This window comes from Falco rusticolus, chromosome 6, assembly GCF_015220075.1.
Source record: "Falco rusticolus isolate bFalRus1 chromosome 6, bFalRus1.pri, whole genome shotgun sequence".
Classification (NCBI taxonomy): Eukaryota; Metazoa; Chordata; class Aves; order Falconiformes; family Falconidae; genus Falco; species Falco rusticolus.
Genome location: NC_051192.1, coordinates 38466201 through 38489618, shown reverse-complemented (window position 1 = coordinate 38489618; position 23418 = coordinate 38466201). Strand labels below are relative to the sequence as shown.

The 23418-nt window shown below is 42.0% G+C and overlaps 1 protein-coding gene across 1 annotated transcript in view; it reads left to right on the top strand.

The window, feature by feature from the left end:
- Positions 1–336: 336 nt before the first annotated feature.
- Positions 337–23418, top strand: part of MAP3K5 (mitogen-activated protein kinase kinase kinase 5) — a 108629-nt gene continuing 85547 nt past the window's right edge. The window contains exon 1 of the mRNA XM_037391992.1: positions 337–1203. Coding sequence (XP_037247889.1) covers positions 801–1203 — 403 coding nt within the window. The 5' untranslated portion in view covers positions 337–800. The remainder of the gene's footprint in view (positions 1204–23418) is intronic.

Below are 23418 nucleotides of genomic sequence, written 5' to 3'. Positions count from 1 at the left end.
AGCGAGCCGGGGCTCCGGCGGCGGGAGGCGCAACCCGGACCCCGCTGTGAAGCGCGGACGCAGGCGCGTTGTGCGGTCGGGGTGGTGTTAAAAAGCAAAGCTCCACGGGAGGCGGTGGGGAAGGGGCGTTCTCGGCCCCCTCCTGCCGGGGCGGCCCGGGCAGAGGGGTCCCCGCGGGGCGAGCCCGCGGGGCGAGCCCGCCCGGCGGCAGCAGCGACACCAGGCCGGACCGCCCGGCGGGGGCGCGGCGTGCCCCGCCCGGCCGAGCCCGCCCCCTTGGCGGCGGGAGGTATCTCTGCCGGGGGCGGGGCCGGGGGCGGGGCCGGGGGCGGGCCCCCGCGCTGGGGCCGCCTCAGCCCGCGCTTCGCAGCGGTCGTTGGGCCGGAGTGAGGGCGTTGGGGAGCGATCGCACAAGTGGTTCCTCCTCGCGGCTGAGTAATTTCGCTCAGGGAGAGTAAGCAGGCGGAGGAAGAGCGACGTCCTGGGGGCGGCAGGAGAAGGAGGCCGGGCTGCTGGGGGTCGGCTCGCCGGGTAGTCCCAGCAGGTGCGGGGGAGAAGGGAGCGGCGCGTCATGGTGCTGGCGGCAGACGTCGAGGGAGGCTGTGCTCGTCTCCCCGCCTCTGGCAGTCTTCGCTAGCGGCCGAGGGGGAGTCCCTCGCGTCAGCCCGGCCGCCTCTACACTCCAGCAGCTCGGCGGGACCGTTCCTGGGCGGGCGGCGGAGTATGGCATCCGCCTAACGCCGGCCAGCGCAGCAGAGCCCGGGACGCGCTGCCGCGGCGGCGGCTGCCGCTCCGCCGAGATGAGCGACAACAGCGAGGGGATCGTTAGCTTGCCGGTGCCGAGCCCTCCCGGCGGCGGACCGCACTGCGAGGAGGTGCTCGGCAGGCGGGGGCAAGGGGCTGATGCCGGCGCCCGTAGCCTCCTGCCCGACTTGACCGTGCCGCCGCCCGGCACCCTCTGGGCTGAGGACGGCGCCGCCGCCGGACCGGGCATCGCGGCGCGGGCCAAGGGTGGCGGCCGGCGGACCGCCGTCACCTACGTGATCAACGAGGCGAGCCAGGGGCCGCTGCTGGCGGCGGAGAGCGGCGCCCTACAGAGCCTGCGGGAGGCGTGCGAGGTGGTGGGGGCCGCGCTGGAGACCCTGCACTTCGGCAAGCTGGACTTCGGCGAGACGGCCGTGCTGGACCGCTTCTACAACGCAGGTGAGAGCGCCGGCAGGGGCTGATCGCCGCCGCGGCGCGGGAGTGGCTCGGCCCGGGCTCGCCGCCGCCTCCCCGCCGGGCCGCCCCGGGTTCACCGCGGGGCGGCGGGAGCAGGCGTGGCCCCCCCGCTGCGGGGTCAGCTGCGGTCGCGGAGCCCTCCGGGCTGAGCCGCGGGCTGTCCCCGCTGCCCCCGCTGCCCGGCGTCTGCCCTCGGGCGGCCGTGGCGGTTACGCGGGGGGGCAAAAGTGCGTCAGAGCCCGTTTCTGCCCCCCGCTAACGTGTTCTGGAGAAGAAGCTGTCAGCCGGCGTGCTGTGAAGCAGCCTGGCAGCGCTGGTGATCCTTACCTGTGGTTAAACGTGACCTGGCTTTTTTTCTCCCGGTCTCCCAACAGAGTGCAGGGACGCACTTTTTGCCTAACACGCTGGGCTCTGGCTGAAGCAGGCAGGAGCTGCGAGGCCCCGGGAGCTTTGAAAAGCAGATTTGGCACCAGCCGTGTAGCTCGGCGATTTCTTTGTGCCTGACACGGTCTGGGACGCTCCGTGTGTTTGTGCTTGGAAGTTTGTGCTTCTGATGTTGGTTGCCTAAAACAGTTATGATGGATGGGCTTGAACAAAGAGCTACACGCACTGATCCAGTCGCTTTGCAAGAATACGCTGTGCCGCATCCTCTGGCCCCAGTTTGCCAGCTTTCCCAGCCATAAAATTGTAACACCTTCATTTGAAGGTGTGGTGACCCGAGGTTGTGTGTTATGGTTTACTTGGCCCCTTTTCAAAAAAACAATAAAAGAGCCTTTCCCAGTCTATTTTATTGACAGCTGTATGGTGTGAATGTAGAATAAAAATACTTGGTTGCTTCATTTGTGAAGACTTCATACAACTCAAACTATAGTACTGAATTAGTGTCATTTTTTGAAGCAGGAAAGTGACCTGACCTACAATGTCATGCTTATTGTATGGTATGTTAAATACATGCAAAAAAAAAAAAAAAAGGCACTTAAATGGTTTTGGCTGATATTGTAGTTTCCCCCTGTCCCCGGGGTGGGGCGAGAAAGAAAAAACAAACAAAAACCCCCACCAACCAACCAAAGCCCCTGGTGGTATTGTAGCCAGTTTCCACAAAGGACTGTTTGGCCTGGACATGCATATACGTGTCATCTGTTTGAAACTGCAAGCTGTGCCTGTTGCGCTGCTGCTTTCAGTTCAGTGAGGTGGGCAATTCGTTGTGCTTCTTGCAGGGCTGTGTCCTGAGAGGTAACATTCTCAGAAGTCAGAGGAGCCATCCTCACAGGTGCAAATAGGAAGGCATAGAGCTTCATTGTAGAACGTACACTCTCCACATACAGAGAAGGGAGTCTTCAGATTTCAAGCACCCTGACACCTCTTCATTTGAGGGCTGGTGAAACCTTAGAGTTTCCTTTGGTTCTGTTGCGAGAGCTGCCGTGCAGAGAGGCTCACAGAGTTGAATTATCTGTGATGGTTTTGTGCCTCTTATGTTGGTTAACTTTTAGACTCTGAGCTGTGCAATAGAGAGGGTCTCAGTAGTTCACGGAGACTTTTCTCGTAATGGAAGATTTGACTTGAAGTGGGCCCCTTTTAATTCTGGCAGTAGGCATCTGGCATATAGTGCTGCATAGCTGCACACTTATGTAATATAGCTTGCTTATTTGAATGGCTTTTGGGCAAACTGTAAATGTGAAAACATTACTTATTCTTTCAGTACGGTTTGGCCGTGGGAAATTAATCAAAGTGCTGCAAACCAGGAAAAATACTTTGGCATTCTGCTTTACTAGAAAAGCCCATAAACAAACATGTAAATAATTAGGAGCATTTATCACATCCAGCTCCTGGGCTGAAGAAAGCAGGACATAGGAGTTTGTGTTTGCTCCACATATACTCTGTACTGTCTGAGCTGACGAGTCATAAACCAGCTGCGATCTCAAAACTGTGTTGTGCTGCTGGCTCTAAGGCTGAACTTAGGTCTGGAAGGAGCTGTGAGTTTTCATACTTGTTGCTTTATTCCTGTTTCATTTTATACACTCTCTATGTATTTTTAAGAACATTTAGTTGTTCTCCAGAAACTTCAAGTGAATGAAAAAATGTGTCTCAGGTTAGGAGCAGAACAGTATTTGAGAGTAGAAGCTGTGCAAGCTGAAGAATGTAAATGTGGAGCAGCACAGGGAATGGTCATGAAGAGTGTAACTAGTGCACAGATTATTATTTTTTTTTAACTGCTTTAACAGGGTGGTGGGGTGGAGTGTTTGTAGGTGACCTGAACTCTTTCCATATTCCCCTTCTTGTCCTCGTTTGCTGTGAGCTTTCAGTGATCAAAGATGGTATTAGTAATATTGACAAAGAACATCTACACACTACATTATTTTAAAGAAGTAGTGTATGAAACTACTACGGCATGACTAAATATCAAATAAGAATTCATCAGTAAAAGTACTTTTAGATTAAGTAACAGTTAATTGGTCTTATTCAAGGTATCAAGTCTTACTGGACTCATTGCAAAAGCCAACTAAGTTACAAGAGTAAGGAATGATGCGTTTTCATGAAGGTTTGGAAAATCAAACTTAGTGTGTTTGAATGAAGTAAAACAGTAAACCTCTCAGCTCTCATAATGCATGTAAATCAACTGTGATTTAGGGGGAGAGAAGAACTACAGTGTAACGTACCTGTCCATCATCAAGCCTTCCCTTCTTAATATCTTATTTCTGTTTTGTATAATGTAGTCTGAACTCTTGGTGATCCCAATGTAGGTTCACTTCATGCCTTTCACTGCTTCAAAGAGAACTTCAGGGAGTATTAAATAAAATCTAATCTCACATGTAAATACTCATCACCTGCTCTAAATGTAGATTAGCCTACTAATAATCTTCTTTTGCTGGATTCAACTGATGGTCCTTAAATGCTGAGACATAATTAGTAGTGCATATGATTAGTGAGTAGATCTCAGCTATGTATAATTGATTCATTCAAGCACCAAATGTTAAGAGTGAACTTATTCTAGCATTTCTGCTTGCATGATTTAAATTCTGCTTGATTTCAGGAAAACAAAAAATTGCTTCTGGAGAAGCTGGTGTGAAATCAGCCCTAGAAACTGTTGGAAAAGTGTTTCTCAAAAATAAAGATTTCAACATTTATCACCTTTTTCTTCATTTAAAGAGATAGTTAGGTGAGAAGAGGAAAATCTAGTCTGGTTTCTAGCAAAATTCAGTGTATCTGGGTTTGATCAGCTGTCTCAAGGGCTTTTTTCCTTCATGAAGAGGATACTTAAGAGTTTTTCTCCTCCTGCCTTGTATTAAGGTAAATTGCTAGTCTCTTTGAAATTCAGCTTAATTTCAGAACAGTTCAGGTTTGTTCAGAAGAGGCAATTTGAAGCCTGCCAAAATATAGCAGGGAAACTTTTCTACAGTGCATTAGACAGTCATGGTGTTTTAACAGTTACTGTAACCATTGATATTTGTAATTAAATTATATTGTCTCTACATTATACTGACCCGATCTCATGTTCTGATGAGGTTTGTTTTGTTTTGTTTTGTTTTTTTTTTTCCTTTGATTGCTCAGTTCCTTTTGAAAACAGCCATAAATGTGTAGAGTACTTAGAGTCTGTTTGGCTTAAGTAAGCATTCTTTTTTTTTTTTTTTATTTCCCATCTTTTTTTAGGCAATTGAAATTAGGATGATTTGCTTTCTTTGCAGATCTTTACACAGTTATTTTGTGTTACACAGATGCATCAAGGAGTAGTTGAACAGAGTGTTTTAGAAAAAAAAAGGTGAAAGTACTGTAAAAGGAAAAAATAGCATGAATCTAATCTGGGTCAGCTCTTCATGGGGGGGAAGCTCTAAGTCAAGGTAATTTCATGCAGACTTTTAGGATTAGGCAGGTTTTTGTCAATTAAAGAAATGACTCATATGACTTGTAATCTGGCATTTACTTTTAAATTGTATCGATTTTAAAGGGCAGGGTAAATTAGGGGTGAGCGTTCAGTTGACTAGCAAGACAAGTAGTGGTGTACAAGTGTCAAAACTAGGATCACTGCTAATAAAGAGAGGGTTTTGGAGTGATCTGTACAATACAGTACTGCAAAGGTAAAAGCTGTGATTTTTCTTCTTGAAGAGTTTAGTAATGTCATGTTTTAGAGTTGGAGAGAAGCCTTACTGGAAGGTTGTCTTTACCTAGAGTACCTTGCACCTTCTTTTGGAGAAACTGGCATTGACTTACAGTGCATGGATGGAGGGCCCCTTTGTTTAGTGTTTCCAGATGCGTGTTCCTCCTTGTTTGTCTGCTGTGAAAGATTAAGCTACAGAACATCTTCACCTTGTGATTGTAAAATTATTTTTTTGGAATAATGGTAATTTGTCAGAAGCACATTATCAAGCATTCTGACTCTTGTGTACAGTCTTGGAAGGACTGAGAAGGTAAGAAACATCCCACAGTTGGTGACTGAGGAGAATCTGGGCTTTCTAATCTGTGCAGTTGCTTGTTTTAGAATGGTTCTCAAGCTAAACAGTTTGACTGACGTGTTTGTCATATAATCTTTCCTTGTAACTTTAATGTCTTATATTGGGGAATTTCCGTTTCTTCAGGTTCTTATACTCAAGTTTCATGAATCAATGGCCCTTATGATGATACTTTGTTCTAACTGTTGTGTGGGGTTATTGACATAATTCCCCAGAACAGCAATGACTGACTAAAATAGAGTTCATTGAATAAGAAATAATGAAATAGGTTTAGTCTCTTTTATCTTTGTTTCTGGAAGGCAGCGTTGTTGCTTTTATAATTCATGCAGGCTTGGGCTAGAAATTGTCAGTGTCAGTTTACTGGGCTTAGAAACATACTGTGCAGTGGCATACAAAATGACAGAATCTTCAGAGAGCCAGTACAGTCACTTGTGTGACAGTTAACTTTGCTCAGAAGATGTTGTACACCTAAATTTTTTCTGCAGACTTTATAGAACGTTTGTGGATTATGCATTTATAAACATCTGCAGGCACACAGTAAAGCAGTGCCAGGACTCTACTGCTTTCTTGCAGTTTCTTCCTGTTTTTCTCTAAATATGCTAAATTATATGATGCTAAATTGTTTTTTGAAGTAATTTATGCCTTTATGTAAGTTTTCTGGAAGTTTTGTGATTGTGACACACTAATGCAGACTCTCTTATTAAACCCCAAAAGAGGTGGTGATTTGTTGTAAAACTGGCGTTCTTGATTCCAGTAGTTGACGTGAATGTTTTCAGTGGTAAAAAGCAGCATGCTTCCTACCATATTAGCCGTTTGTAGGAACAAAAAACCACTACTGGAGAGAGTAACTGCAAGCTTTATTCTATTCCACATTGTCTGTCAGAATGATTAGGTGTTTTTCACCACCTCTTTTCTCTGTACTTCCTGATTAGTATTTTTTATTTCACTAACAGAGTTTTGTCAGACACTTGAAATTCTGCACATGCTTTCTGTGATTATGCAGCACTTGCATTCATCACTAACAAAAAAAAAAAAGTGGAGTTCCACTGTCGGTGGAATACATGTTGAAAGAGCTTTGCATTTCAGTAGCACTATGTTGAGACTGATCAGTTGGAGCAAGAAATGCCTAGTAATTTAATAGTGCAGAATAGAGTTGATGATTATAGCTATACTTTCAAGATAGATGTGTCAGGAGTGTGAGGTATTATAAGTACAGAATCTTTGTGTCTGAAAGCAAATTGTGTATTGTAATATTTAAATGGAGTGGGTTATAAAGCTCCTTTTGACTCTAGATATTGATTCTGGACTCTTTTAGGAGGCAGCATTAGAAACCTAAAACAAATATATGGCACATCTTCAACATAAAACATTATTTCATTCTGAAGCATCTGAATGTGATCTACATCTAAAATGAAAATAATGATGAGTCTGGAAAAAAATCCTGATATAAAGTTTCTTTTGTGTTTTTATAGTTAGTGCTAGTGGAGAGCTTCTGAATTTATGAAGAAATTGTGTGATTTGCGATGATATTCATAAATACTTCCATTGCTGAACAGCTGTAAATTTTATAACGAGATTCCAGTATTGGTACTGTATGCATAAATTCCATCAGGCTGCCTGTCAATAGGTGACTGGAAGACTGATACCCTATCAGTTCCTGTATGAAGTAGGAGCACAGCACATGCATGGAGGACGTGTGTGGAATGGATGCATGAGGGCTGTGAGACCCGAGTTCTCTTTCGAACTTAGTCACTGGCCTGCCATAACTGTTTCTAGCTCTGCTGTGCAGCAAGAGCTTCCTTGGGCCTCTTCCCCAGCTGAGAGGCTTGTACAGCATCTAGTGTGGGTGCCCTGGGCACAGGACCGTGATACTAGGGTGAATTTGCAGCCATTTCTACAATGTAAACAGTGTGAAGGGTATGCTCTTGCAGTGTTTATTTACTAAATCTCCCAGTGATATCAGTGAGACACCTGGATAGACATTCCACATCCACAACTCATTGTGAGGCATCTGTATGAACAGACATCATAAAAGTATATTCCCTGGGGAAGAAAAGGCTGAATGGAGCTAGGTAAATGCTTTGTGAGAGTAATGCAGAAGAAAGCCTATAACTGTTTTTTCTGCAGTTTGCATTTCTGTAGCTCTGAACAGGATGTGTCATACAGAAATGACTCCTGAATTTACCACAGCCATGGTAAGAATTTGACTTCTCTTTTTAGTTGCTTTCTAAAGTAAGAAGCACAATGCAAAAAGCTATAAATGTAGCAAGTGATGACAGAATGAAACAAATTGTGTTAAAGTCTAAAGGATCAAGTGAAAAGTCGAAAAGGCCTTAATAACATCATTTACACCATTATCCTCAATGAATTTTCCTATCTGTTATGGTCTTAAATAAAACTAATCAAATGAAAGTTTCAGTTTTATGGCAGTTCATTTTATTTTGTTTCTCAGTAGAGAAAAGCTGCATTTTAAGCATATTATGTAGTGCTGATCATTTAAACTTGTTCCTTCCTTCCGCTTCCAGCCCCTCAGTCCTTTGGAACAGTCACTGTGTAGAACTGCTGTATTTGCATGCACAGGTAACCTGCAAGTTGTATTTGTAAGTTCTGCCCAAAGAAACTGGAAAAAAAACCTGAAGTGGCTCAGCAATGATAGGGATTTTGTACATTTGTAGTTAATAAAACGGAAGTTGTTGCTGGGATTCCTATCTTTCATTGTAGGCTCCCTGCTTTAGATTGTCCTTGAACAGCCCCTGTCCACAGTAGTGTCCTGCTGCTTATTTTGTATGGCTTCTCTGCGGGGTTATATTCAATGATACAGGCACACTCAGGAGTACAGTGTTTATTAGAATGAGATAGGCCTGTGAAGCAGTCAGTAAAGTCATCTTGTACAGCAGAATGTGTGTGTGACAGATGACAGCAGAATCTGTTTTGACAATTGGGGAATTTTCTGGTAATCACTGATGGGTAGATTTCTGTAAGAAGTTTGTAATTGTTTGTATTTCAAGAGAAAAAGAACCTCAGGCTGAGCTTGACACACAGCACAGGCTGCTTCTTTTTAGTGTATATTACTTTTTTTCCTCGTGAGACCAAATTTATTCGTTGACTGGAGCAGATATAATTTCTTCTTTCAGTTACGAAGAGCTGCTGATCAACTACTAACAATGGCATGCCGGAGTTGAATTCTCTTTTAAATCGTGTCAGCCTGTGTTCATAACCTTTGAGATGCGCTTAGATGCCGCATGGGGCTTAAAGAATTCCCACAGACTGACTCATTTGAAGTCAGTGGGAATCAGCACTCATTCAAATCCCACAAGAAATGTACGTTTTGATTTAGGAACTAGATATCCTTGTAAAAAATTGGCTCTGCACTTCTCTCTTACTGTAATAAAGTAAATTACTTGCTCTGGGACTTACTTGATGATGGCATTTGTAGATGTCTCTTGCAGATAGTGCACTCTGAAAGCACCAGCTGCTTACTCACCCAGTGGCGAAGACAGCTTTTCAGTGATGTCTTCACGGAAGAGTTATCCACAGCTCTTGCAGGGAATTTTATCTGCTCTTCCTCTTTACGCAGTACCTGTCTAATAGAGGTATAATGCTGCTTTCAGGACAGTCTTTCTGACTTCCTAGAGACTGTAGACTGAAACCTGCAGTCTGTGAAGTGTCAAGATGCAGGTTGAATATGAAATAAATCATTATGAAGAGTTGAAAGTCCTCCAACACCTTCCTTGTTGCTTCCAACAGAAGTGTATTCTGCAGTGTGCATGAGTGCCCAAGTCAGTCATCTGGCTGTAGCACAGAAAGCCCTGGGTGTGAACAAGGAAGACTCAGTGATGTACTAAGGAGAAAGGAATGTTTGTACCACTGTGGGAATTCATGTACAGTTCTGAAGTGGGGCCCTTCCTGCTTGGGATAAATTTATCCAGTTACGTTGACACAGTAGCAAAGTGCTTCATTTAATTCCACCATAGAGGCACACCCGTAAGGTAAAAGCTCCTGCTTCCACTGCTCCCCCTTCAATAAGATTTTTACAGCTACATGGACTTTTAAAAACACAATAGTACTGTTTTTTCTCCTCTAGAGGGGAAACATGCTAGCTGTACACCAAACTTTGTGTTTTATTGGTTTATTACTGCCTTTCAATGCAGTATTTAAGGTAAGATTTCTCAGCCTTCCCTCCAGGAACCTTATGGGTGCTTCATATGAGAATGGATTGACTTTAATCTGAATGTACTTGTGCTGACCGCTGTTGCTGCTTCCGTGTGCTGGCAATAACACAGCATGATGGTGAAAGCCAGGTTTTGGTTGTGTGCTGCATCCTGTCTTCACCCACTCCTGGCAGCTCATGCCCTCAGTGAAAGTGACGTGTGGAATCTGTGAAGAAGGGCAGAAGCTATTTGCTTCCTGAATGTAACCTTGTCTTCCAGATCACAGTTGGAAATGAGAGGTTTTTGCCAGGTGGTTGGTGTGAGGAACTGGGAATCCTTCCAAGTCTTCTTGGGAGTGAGATTTGGTCAGTTCTGAACACCATCACCATTCCTGGGTCAAGTGCAATTGCAAAAGGCTCAGTAACACTGTCCTGACCACTTTCACTGGGGAAAAAGTTGTTAACTGTATAAATAAACTGAAGTCCTGTTTATTTATGCTCTCTGTTTCCTTGAGGTCAGTTTCAATTTTTGTTTTCTGCAGAGCTGAGCTCCACTGGTACTTCATATAATAATAAATATACTTCATATGATATTTGGGAGTCCTTTAATGCGTAGCCTCTTACAAATGTTTTCAGTGACCTTGATAATCATGCAGACTGCTGTGTAGAAACTATTTTATTTGCTTATGATGATGGAACTTATTTCAGGAATTCATTGAATATTTGTATATTATTTACATTTCAAGACTGTAAAGTGTGTGCTTTTCTACCTTCCACAACTGTTCTTTATGAGTGTGTGTTAATCAGGAGAGGAACAGAACTTCTCTTATTTTTTCACTCTGAGACTGTGTATATCAAAACCTGGGTGGTTCTAGTTTTGCTTTATTTCTGCTGGAGGTTTCTATTCCTTTTATGTCTTTCAGGGCTGTCACTGAATTTGGGAATTTTTCTGATTTAATAACCAGGAGTAACAACTCTGGGTATAGTGAGTGTTGCATATGTGAAGCATAGGAGAGATTGCAGGGCAAACCAGGAAAAAAAGCGGCACTTCCAATGGGTTAACAGTTGGACTCTATGATATTAGAGGTCTTTTCTAACCTAAATTATTCTATGATTCTATGAAAATATTCTGTACAGTAACAGCATTGCTGTACAAAGCAGGATTTACTGGTTTTTTTCGAAAGGATGCTGGCAGATGGAGGGGAAGAGCGTGGTCCTGAGTACTGCAGCTCTAGAGGGCGGAAGGGAGGAAAGGCATTAATTACCCTTGTCATGTGAGCAGGCTGATGTGGCCAATGCTGTTGTCTTGGAGGAAGTGCTGGGATCTTGCAGAGCTGCTTCTGGTCTGTTCTTGAGGGATTATGCTCTTTCCTGCCCCTAGATCAGAGTGAGCAGAGGACTGTTGGTTTTTGTGGTTTTTTTTCCCCCTTTTCTACTTGCTCTCACAGACCAAGGGCAGCATGTGGGTACCCTGACTTACTACAGCCATAGAAGGCCATCTCTGGTGGTGAAGTCTGAACTTCACACGGCATTGCTGAGTCCAAGTCTGTAGCTAAAGAGAAACTTCTTCAGCCTCTCAGCATGAGCGAGGGAGCCCTTTGGCCTGGGCTAGAGGTGGGGACGGGTGGTGTGCTAGGTTCTGGACAAGCCTTCTCCTAGGCTGGACCCTATACGGGGAGCATGGTCCAGGGTCAAGGCTGCATGATGCAGTATGGCCCAACTGTGCTAGCAGCTTTTTGCTGGACTAGTCTCAGGTGTATGGCAGAACTCTCTGTTTGCAGTGTTTTCAAGTGTCTCATGGGCTGGATTTAGCTGCCGCTCAAAGAGCTTGTGTTGAAGCTTTACTTGGATGCACTTATTTCTTTGAGGCTTAATAACAACAGAAGTTTGTGGAGGTCATTAAGCGTGAAGTGGTTTTAACTTGGTTTGAATGTCTCAACAGACTTGGGTGTATTTCACAGTTCTGTGGAAAATGGAAAAAAGTGTTGAAAGTATGCATTCTGAAAGCGTTTCACAAAAGCAGCAAGAAAGTGAAGATTCTTGCCAGTAATTCTGTTACCAGAATGCATGATCTCCCTTTTCCAGCTGATGCAATAAGGCCAAAATGCAATAAAAGCACTAGGAAAATGGACTAATCTAAAGCAAGATCTTCTGTAGCAAACCCTGCCAATGGGTGTGTAACTGGAAAACTTCCAGTCCCTTTTGTTGCTTAACTGTTTGCATTTTGGTCTGTTTTCTGTAGTGTCCCCTAAGTGTCTCTGCTTTGAATGGTCAGTGTGTTGACAGCTTGATATTTTGTCTCTATTTCTTCTCTGTTCAAATACTTTAATAGTAGCTCCAGTGGAAAAAATTCCTGCTAGGCAGACTTCCCAAGCCTTAGTGGATTTCGGTTTGTGCTGTGTCTGCCTGCAAATTGGCAGGTGCCTGTCTTCAGGATTTAATTCAGTTTGTAAGAAATTATTTATTCCTTATCCATTATAAATTGAAGCTATTGATTTAACGCTACTGCCATAGTAATTTCTAGCTGTACTTTTGCAGTAGAACTGTCTCAGACTTCCAACGCTAAAAGGCCTGGTTCACATGGCATATTTTCAAATAATCTTTAATGCTGGTAAATAAATACAAGTAAGTTAATGGTTACTGCAATATGCATATAATATCAGAAAAGGCCATTATCCTCCTGCTAAGAGTATACTGCTGTCTCTCTCTAGCTGCAGTGCTAAGCAGGGTAAGAACATCATAAAATCCATTTTTGTGTGCGCTTACTCTCAGTAAGTAGGACTGCTGGAAGAGTGAATTTTATTCTATCCCTTTGAGGTGCAGTCCCATGGCAGCTTAATTGGATGAAAACTGGACTAACACACTTCGCCCTGATGCTGATTTCAGTGTTCAGAGAGTTACGTGATGAGGTGGGTCAGGGAGCTGACCTGATTGTAGTTCACCCCTTTATTTCTTTCTGGTTACTTTTCTGTTGAGTAAGTTCTCTGAGCTGAGCGCATGTTCCAGAGGACAGATAGATAGCAGGACTGCAGCAGCCAGAGTTGAGATTGGCTAGAAGTGTGTTTTCATGTTATTCTTGATCCTGCCTCATGGATTGCCTCATCCTTATCCTTCTGGTAAGGGTGGCTAAAGGGTGTACTTCATGCTGGCTTTGCCAGCTCTGTGTGCTCTCAGCCTGATGCTTTTCAGAAAGTTTCAGTTTACAGCGGGTTTTGAAAATGTGGTTTGGGCTTTGCTATAGATCAGAACAAAAACTTAAGAACATCACATCAGCCAAAACTTCAGAGCTTCTGCCACTCAAATTGAAATTTGTGACCACATCTCTGCTAGCAAATGAGAGCATTCATGGATACCAGAGTTCAGTTGCCTGTGCTGTTAAGTTGTTATCACTTTGGGTATGCTTTTGGTCTGGGCCAACTAGTACGGTCTCAGCAGCCTTCCCAGTGGCTGATCTGAAGGCAGCAACCTGAGGCTAGGAGAATTTAAGATGTAAGACACACCTGGCCACTTGGTCCTAATGCAGAAGTGAGGCCTGGGGCATGTTTAATCAATCAGCATTGCTTTACTGATTTCGTAGTTTGGGTGTAACAAGTGTGCCTCTGAACAGGTTTGAAGTTTGCATTGATGGCTGGGAATATGCAGAGTTGCAGTGCCATATCTGTTCAGGGAGGTGGGTTTAAGATGTTGCATCTGTGAACGCACAACTCCATCAGCTATCTTAGCTTCCAAATTCAGTTTTTCTTGGAGCTCTTAAACTGAATGAAGGGCAGTGGGATAGCTATTACAAGTCTTAGGCCTCAACAGTCATCAAGCAAATAATCTGCTAATATGGACTGTCTGTTGAAAAGGAATCTTCCCAAAACACACCTTATGGAACTAGATTGCAAGTACAGTGTTTGTATGTCTTTTCCAGCATGAATCGTCACTTCCTTTGTATCTGCATGTAACATGCAAAAAGTCATGACTGAATATGATGTAAAAATTTTATTTTCCATTTTAGTACATTTGGACTTTCAGTCCGACTGTAAGGCATAACTGAGAGAGCAGCTCTCAGTTCCTGTTTTGATAAAAGATATAATATTTTTCAGTGATTAATTTCAGCATAACTGCTCTGAAGAAGATAGACTGCAAAAGAAACAAATGGAGTTTCAGGAGCTTGGTTCAGAGCTGTTGTAAATGATTTGTTCAATGCTGGCAAAACTGGTTCCTAGGTTTCATGGTTTAATGTGCTGGCCTTTCTATCCAGGTATTTTTGGACAAATCTCTGTATTCTTCAGACTGAAAGAGTAGTTACTGTGTTCAAAATGAATGTGTGAATAGGTGGTGGCTGTTGTCACTATTTTTTAGTGTCTCGAACGTTTCTTGATCCTAAATGATTCTCTTTCTTCTCTTTAAAAGTTGAAGAGGCTGAAGCATGAGAATTCAAGTATTAATACTGTACAAATGCAGACTGAGATGCCTTTCTTGCCAGCTGTGTCAGTTATTTAGTTTGTGTAAAGCTGAATATCTGTTTCACTGGCAATCATTTAAGACTTGCATTTATGTAGCTTTCCTATTCACATCAGTAATTGTTGTAGGAAAAAAATTTCTATTTTTAACATAAATTACTGTTATCTTACCATTTCATCACTTCAGTTTGAATGGAGCTTGAAGCCTACGTTGAATCTTGCGTATGGAGTTATTTTAGTTAATTGGTACCAGGCCGCCTGGAATACTAATTGAATTCCAGAAATTATTTGGAATTAAAACATTTTTACCCATACATAAAATACGGAAGGAATAGAAATATAAGTTTAATCACCTGTTAATACGCAAATGGTCATTCCTACCGTTTTGGCTCTACTAACCTATGCCAGTCATCAAACTTTCTCTTTGACCACTGATTTAGCTGGTGGAATTGATGAATTCATAAGCTTCTTCCAGTATTATTTCCTTGGTTCAGTTGTGGGCTAGCTAGCATTAGTTTTTGCTGACTGCTGTGATGCAAGAAATCTAGGTGATGGATTAGTTTGTAGTCTGTTTTCTCAAGTAAAATGTTTGACTGTGTTCCTACTCATTTGGTCCTTGTTCTTACTCAAAAAAATGATGCTGTATGAGACACTTAAAATGTATGACCTCATTTGTGGCTGTGGTGCTAGTCCAGTTTCAAAAACTGCTATTGGAACAATAATGTTCTTTTTCTAAACATCAAGTTTGGTGCCATGCTAGCATGGCGAGTGTCCATACATAAAAACTTCAGAATCAAATTCAACGCTTCCTGTGCTCCAAGTGTGTTATCTTGAAGTTGCTTCTACCAGGTATGATGCTGGCCATTCCCATTTGTGGGTAAGATGTCTGCTTGTGGATTCCAAAGCATTTTATAGAGGGAACAAATAGTAAGCTTATAATTTTAAATTTTAAAGATAGTGAAACCAGAAGGGTGGAGAGTAAAGTGACTTGCCTGAGGTTTGCCAGTAGACTGTAGCTAGAGCTGAGGAGAGGACTCGGGTTTCCTGAGTTTGTGAGCTGCCGGCTAGATCAGATGTGCTGCTGCTGTGATCGTGGGTGATTTAGATATGACTCATTTCTGTTGAGAAGGCAAGAACATCTATGATCCTTAACATCAAATCAGAAGAAAAGTTTTAAAAACTCTTACACAGTGGTTGGATATTAGATTCTATCGCAGTAATTCTGTGTAAGTGCTGTAGCAAAATAAAAGCAGCTTTTGGTACTGTAGTCATATGCAAAGATGGTTTGCATTTGGAAGTAAAGTTTGAGCATTTGCGTATTCATATAGAGTGACAAGCAACAGTAAGTCAAGGCTATTATCTTTGCTATAAAACTGAATTGAATGAGAATGAAATCATAGCTGTTACAGGCCACCTGAAGTTACCCTTGACAAAGCCAGATGTGGACTTTCGTATCAGACTTGTTTAATCTCGTTTTGCAGCAATTAGCAGCCATCGTGTCAAGCGTTAAGAATTTAACTCAGATGAGTCATATCCGTTTTCTGTTGTGGGGTGAAATAGTGTAGTTACTTGTGAGGCTTGGCGGCAGGTGGTGTGGTTTGTGTGAGTAGTAGTAATATTAGGTATACAGTATTTTCTGTATAGGTTTGCAAGTTAATAGTTGCTTCTCAGGAAGTTTTGAGTGTGAAAATCAAGGAACTTCAACATTAAGTAACTTCTTATGTGCACACACACAGTTATTTTGGTAGACCAAGTAGTGTAAAGTTTTGTCCTCAGTAAGAATAAGAATATGTATCTCCTCATCTCCCCTTTACTGATACTGTCACTTTTACCCTGACAGGCTTGAAACATGAGGGGGTAGCTATGTGATCTGTGGATCTGGCTCTGGTTGGCTAAAGCACGGAATCATATCTCAAATTCTGAAAATAATTTCAGACTTGATGTATGTGAAAGGGAGATGAACTTAAGCTGAATAAAGCAGCCTGGATGAATCTGTCTGTCTGAACTTAAAGATGTTCTGGTTCTAACAATGCTGCTATGCCACTAGTTCCAAACATCCAGTGATTGTGTACTGTGTGTCTAAATTAAGAAGCTGGATCAGAATCACAACTTGCAGGAAAAACTAGTATACTTCAGCAAAATTTAAATTTTGTAAGCCTGATGTTCTCAAAATTTCAGGTTTTCCATTTTTTTCCTAGGTGAGGACTACATTTTATTTTGGTTTTTTTTCCAAAACTTTTGTAATTATTGTCCTTGGGAACTGGTGAGAGATGAGGTTTGCAAAAGAACAGCCGTTCCAAACTTTCTTGTAGCTAGCAGTAATACTTGTATTGTGATCAAACTTGTACATCTGCAACTGTATACAAGCCTGCAACTTCGCTTTATTCTGCTAGAGAGAAACTCCTCGTCCTTATTAGCTTCTAGCAAGGACCTTTAAAATTTTAAAAGGATTTGAGGCTTTTGTGTAACAGGGCAAGACAAGTCCGTGCTGTGGAGTGCTTTGCAAAGTCAGATACTGATTCTGTCTAGAACTTTTGTGAATTGCTGCAATAGAAGTGTCATGTGCTGTGTTAGTGTCATATGTCAGGTTCTGATGAAGGGTTGGTTTTTTAATTTCTGAGTACTCCAAACTACAGTCTCATCTTGAAATTTGAGAATTTATTTTGTAGTGTGAAGTAAGAGACTTTTATGAAGGGTTTTTGGTGGAGCCCAGGGAATCCCAGAAACCTGTGAGCAGTGAAGCAATTGATAAAACTAGTCTTTATACGGGTTTATTTTGAGATGTGTTGGTCAGCATGGTCACTAGATGAATTTTCAAAGTAAATGAACAGAGACACAAAAGGAATAAATGCTGCCAGGCATGCTTATTTTCTAATCTTTTATGATGCCTAGCAGAGGTTAGAGCTATTGTGAATAAATTTCTTGAAATTTTATGGGACTAATAAATAAGTAATAAATAAATAAATAAAAATGGCAGGAGTTACTGGAAAAGAAATAGAGGAAAAACTAGAAAAGTCACTTGCTGTGTAAATCTGTGATGTGTAATATCTTTATTATTACATGCATCTCTGCTAATCTCATTTCAGAAATTGAGTTGTAACTTGGTGGAAGGCAAGGGGACAAAAAGGAAAGGCAAGCAGAAAAAGAAGGAAAGAGAAGGGGGGTGAAAAAGAAGGAAAGAGAAGGGGGTGAAAAAGAAGGAAAGAGAAGGGGGGTGAAAAAGAAGGAAAGAGAAGGGGGGGAAAAAGAAGGAAAGAGAAGGGGGAAAAAGAAGGAAAGAGAAGGGGGGGAAAAAGAAGGAAAGAGAAGGGGGGGAAAAAGAAGGAAAGAGAAGGGGGGGAAAAAGAAGGAAAGAGAAGGGGGGGAAAAAGAAGGAAAGAGAAGGGGGGAAAAAGAAGGAAAGAGAAGGGGGGGAAAAAGAAGGAAAGAGAAGGGGGGGGAAAAGAAGGAAAGAGAAGGGGGGGGAAAAGAAGGAAAGAGAAGGGGGGGGAAAAAGAAGGAAAGAGAAGGGGGGGAAAAAGAAGGAAAGAGAAGGGGGGGAAAAAGAAGGAAAGAGAAGGGGGGGGAAAAAGAAGGAAAGAGAAGGGGGGGGAAAAGAAGGAAAGAGAAGGGGGGGAAAAGAAGGAAAGAGAGGGGGGGGAAAAGAAGGAAAGAGAAGGGGGGGGGAAAAGAAGGAAAGAGAGGGGGGGGAAAAGAAGGAAAGAGAAGGGGGGGGGAAAAGAAGGAAAGAGAAGGGGGGGGAAAAGAAGGAAAGAGAAGGGGGGGAAAAAGAAGGAAAGAGAAGGGGGGTGAAAAAGAAGGAAAGAGAAGGGGGGGGAAAAGGAAGGAAAGAGACGGGGGGGGGAAAAAGAAGGAAAGAGAAGGGGGGGGAAAAGAAGGAAAGAGAAGGGGGGGGAAAAAGAAGGAAAGAGAAGGGGGGGAAAGGATTATCAGAAGTATTCGTGGAATTGTTTCCATGCAGATGGAGATTGAATAGGTACAGTCTCTTCAGAAGGAAAACAAAGGGGAAAGTGACATTTTAAAACCAATGATGGAAAAGAAAGAATGATTAAGGAACAATTACTCAATTTTAATTTTTGGCATTTTAGTTCTTATCTGCAAGCAGCTTTAGAAGAAGCTAAAGGAAGCACTTTTCCATACATGTACATAGCTTAATAGTCTTCAAAAGGACTAAAATTCATGAGGTGTGGTTTGCTCAGACCTGTTAGGCATGGTGGACAACTGAAATGACTCAGGAGCTCTTCAGGGTGTTGAATTTCCAGAAGCTTTAAGGATGTATGTACCAGGTGGCTCTGCAGTTGCTCTGTTTCTGTTCCCTAATAACTGCTGTTGGCAGTGGTAGAGATAAGATACTGGACTAGATGGACTTCTTATCTGACTTAATGCTGCTCCCCTTAAGACCAAACTGACACAGTTCATTGACAGATGATCTAAATTTTCTAACTAATTTGCTAGAGAAATGAAATCGTAAATGTTTTCCAGAAGTAGATGCAAGTGATGATGATGATGAACAAGGTTGACCTATGTAACGCTAGCTGGATGCAGATCATCAGCTAATATAACCTGATTTACAGAATTACACTGGTTTACATTGGTTGGGAATCTGGCATCAGTCTGGCATCTGAAATAGCAGGAAGACTGTCCACAAGTGTAATGCTAGATTGGCTTTAGAGTGTGTTTTACACACACTGTTGTGTGGACGCCTGGATGGCCTCCTTAGCTTCATCACAGTGGAGCTCCAGGAGCTCTCCTGTCAGGATGCTTTTCTCTGTCACTAGCTCTGCATCTTTAATTTGAGGGTGACCTTCAAAGTGAAGCCAGGGAATTGAGTGTTTAAGCTCATGGTTTTTGAAGCATAAATTCCAGCAACCTGGAATTGAGACTTGTAGAGCAGAACCAGGAGGAGGGGGACTAGCATCCACTGATGAGTGTATCTGAGAGGACCTCCCTAGGATGTGCTCAGACCTTGTAGGTATGTGAGGCAATATGGGTTCCAGTGAAATGAATCTTATCTTCACTTTATTTCCTCTTGGTGACTAGGCTCTGTAATGGTGGGGGTCTGCCGCGTGAAGTCAGCAGCAGCAGTGTGGTATGGTTTTTGTAAAATGAGAGTAATGTAGCTTGCAAATACAAAAAGGGCAATGCAAATCACAGTAGAATGTAGGGTTGGCAGGGAGTCCGTGGAGTCGTTAATACACCTTGAACTCCAGGGGTGGATCAGATTCCACAACCTACCATGAGGTTACTGTCGGTAACCACCAGTCTGTTACTGAAAATTTCTAGTATCTAGTAGCAAGGAGTCTTCAACCTCCTCTAAACCCTGCATGGACATAGTTGCCTTTAAGTTTAGACTGTTTTTCCCCAAAATCTGTACTAAATTCCCTTTACTTTGGAAGCAGATGTATTCTAAGAGAAGTTTAAAAAAAAACCCTACAATGTTATTCCAAGTTTAATTTAAAGTAAATTTTGATTTAGTCCTATTGGTTCTTTCACTGCTCACGAATACAGGGAAATTTAACTGCTCTTCTGCTTGGCAGTGATTTTTTTATGCAGTGAGTAGTTAACATATTGCTGGGCATGTCATAATATTTTTTTCGTCATAGATGAAACAATTCTAGTGTATTAAGTCATTGCTCCTTAATCATGTCTTTAAATTTCTTTTCACTCTCATGTTTTGTTGCTTTCTTCTGGATACTTTGCCAATTTGACTTTCTTCCTTAAGTTATACCCCAGATTGTGCAGAGTGTTTAATTTGATGCCTCATGAGTGCCAGTTAGAGGAGGATAATGATGTCTTGTGTTTATCATATGAAACTTACCTTCAAATAGTACAGAATGTTTTTTTTTGCAGTAGCCTACAGTGCTGGTTTATGCATTCTGTGACTGCTAGTACATGCAATATATAAATAATTTTATTTTTTCTTCTTTCCTGTGTGCTGTCTAGACACTTATGTTTTATTTCAGTGTTTCTAAGCGTAGGGGATAATAAATACTCATGTTTACTTAATGTTGTCAGTCTCACTCCAGAACAAATTCCCCTTCTGGCCTTCAGTGTGCTTCTCAGATGGGGGCCATAGACAAATTCTAGTCATACTGACATACAGTTCAGGAATGCAAATATGACTTTGCACAGTTCCTTGTGATATTGCACTGCAGTTTGACAGTGAATCATGGGTAAATATTCTCATCCTATAAGGAAATATTGTGTGGTTTTTACAGAACTTGGAGTTTATCTTACAATGTTCAAGAGTGAACTGCAAAAAGTAGGAGTGAGCAGTTTAAATTCCTGAGTCCTGGATCCAGCCTTAAGTTTAAGCAACACAGCATATTGCCAACTTAATAGTTATGATCAGATACTTCAGATGAGACTTCTCATATCAGTTTTTTAATAGAATATGAACTGTAATGATTACTTTGCAGCAGAGCTACTAAGAATGTACTCCTTTCTGGATCAAGACTAATAAAAGATTGTGTGCTTTTGAAGAGATGATGGTGTTTTCTATCAGAAAACATGGCACGTGAGACTCCTGAGCCCTTGGGCATTTAGTTTTCTCAGTGTCTTTCTGTTCATGGGAAAATGTTGGACACAGCAGTGAAAATACTACAATGTAGAGATTTTTGTGGAGTGCATGTTGAGAACCAGGTGTGGTAGATGTATTTTTTACCTTTGGTTATGGTGAGACTTGGGGCCTAAAATTCTCAAGTACTGTATTATTTATGACAGACGTTTTCTTCTTAGGATAGAAATCTTTTCTTGTTCAAGTTAAAACATTTAATAAATGTATTTGTTTCTATCTCAGAATACTGCTTCCAAATTTTCAGAAGCCTGGGAAGATCCCCATTTTGTACAGGCATTCCAGCTGCTGTTCATCATATTCTTGAAATACTGTGTATTTATTTTTCAGTCTGTGCTTGCTGCTCTTGAATCTTCTATGTTTAAACCATTTTTGGTATTACTTTATTGGCAAATTTTAACTCCCATGACTTGAAAATAATGTCATGAGGAATAATTGTACATCTTTGGACTAGAAACACTCAGGAGTTTTTTCAACAGTGTAGTGCGCATGGCTCTGGCCTTCTTCATAAGCGTCTGCACACTCTACCTTAGTTTGTCGTAGACTTTTAGTTTGGCTTGGTGCAGATCACATTTCTACTAGAACCTGTGTAAAAACGAGCAAGCTTCTTAACAAGAAATTGAAAGGAGTAACTAAAAAGATGAAAAACTTTCAGATAGCATGAAGGCATCATAAGGAAAATCGCTTCTAGAAAATGCATGCTACTTGTGAAAAGGAATTCTGAAGTAACCCACAGAAGGTGGCGTTGCCATGAGGATGGAGAATGGAATGATACCTTTTGAAAGAATTTTTGTCCAGATGAGGAAACAAGTTAAAAAATCCCCATGAACTATGGTGAAACAAACTTAACTCTTCGTAAGACAGTTTCCAATGTTGCTGAAGATAAACGACAGAAAAAAAAGCATTCTCAAATGCATCAACAGAGAGCATGGCAGGGATCCTATGCAATCAAGATGGAAAAGGAAGACTTGAGAAAGATGCAGCTTTCCTGCTATGATCTTAAGAAGGACTTTCTTTAAAGGAATAGGGCTGAGAGCCTGCCTCAGATTTAAATTGCCAGGAGAAAAGGTTTCAAAATAAGCTGATAAAGTGAACAGTAACAATTCATTGGAACTATGTGATGATGACTCAAAAGCTCTCAAGTAGCTCTGACTGAAACAAACTCTGCTGTTAATTATGGTGCATGACTTCCGACTTTAGTTGATGTTGGCAGTGTAGGAAAGGGAGAGGATGATGTAATACCGATAGGACAAATGGGCTGAAAATATAAATGAAAAACACATTATATAGATGCATGGATAAAATCTTCAGTAGGGAAGAGCTGACATGGCTCTTGTAGAGGAAAATCACACTTTTTGTGAGCCTGTACTTAAGCGTGATCCACTTAAGACAATATATTGAGATGTCAAAAAGCTATTGGCAGGATACTTTACCAAAGACTCGTTAAATACAAAATGACTGAAGGTGACATCTTTTATTCTGTTTGGATGAATGGGTTCTTACAGGAGTGGAACAGAAGATCAGTTTTGCAACGAAGTAATGTTGCCAGTGGAAAAATGTGCTGGTGAAAGGATTGCTCTGTCCTTTCTTTTTGAATTGGGCTTTTCAGAGGATTCATAGCTGATCTGGAAGTTTCCTGCTGGTGGGTAGCATGATGGCAATGTTTGCTGATGTGCAGGCTAGTCAAAACTATAAAGAATTGGCTGTAAAAAATTGCAGAAAGTCTTACGGTACTGGGCAGATGGGCAGGTAAAGGGCAGCTGAAGTTCGGTGATAGTGAATGCAAACTAACGTATATGAAGAAAAGCAGCTCTAATTGTTCACACAACACGAAGTGCTAAATTAGTTGTTGATATTCAACTTTCTAGGTAGCTTGAAGTGTTTTCTGGAACTGTCTCTGCATTGCTGACTGAAAAAGGTCAGTCTTTACTTGCCCCATTCTTAAAATCTCTGCAACATTGACTGCTGGCATGTGGCAGAGGAGGGGATACTGAGCTAAACAGAGCTTTGATATGATCCCTTTAGCTGTTGCAATGAAACCCAGAGCTGGTTTTTGAAGTTTGAGGGTGGATCTGCCTAGACATTCTTATCACAGTAAGCTGCTCAAAGGAGACAAATATATAACCATGTTATAAACAAAAAGTCAGGTTTTATTAGAATACTTCTCTTAGGTGCAGAAAATCTTCAGGACACTATGGCAGAAATGAACAAAATAAACAGCAGTAAAAAGTACTTTTGATCAATTTTCCTTCTGCCTATCTTGTCCTTGAGGTGGATTGTTGTTTCCTGCCTTGGTTTTAATGAACTCTGCACCTTTAGAGCTGTAGCAAACTCTCAACCGTTCCTTTAGACTTTAGGAAATCTTTGCATCGCCTCTGAGACCTGTCTGTTTGCTTTTTGTAGGACTCTCTTCTCTGAGCACTCATCAGGACCTCTTCTGTTGGCACACCTGTGGTCCCACAAGTATGTTCTTCTTGGGTAGTCTCAGTGACTTCATCACTCCATCTCGTGTCTTAAAGGCACATAGCCTGAAAACATAAACCAAAATAATCACAGAGATGCCATCACATCTCTTATTTA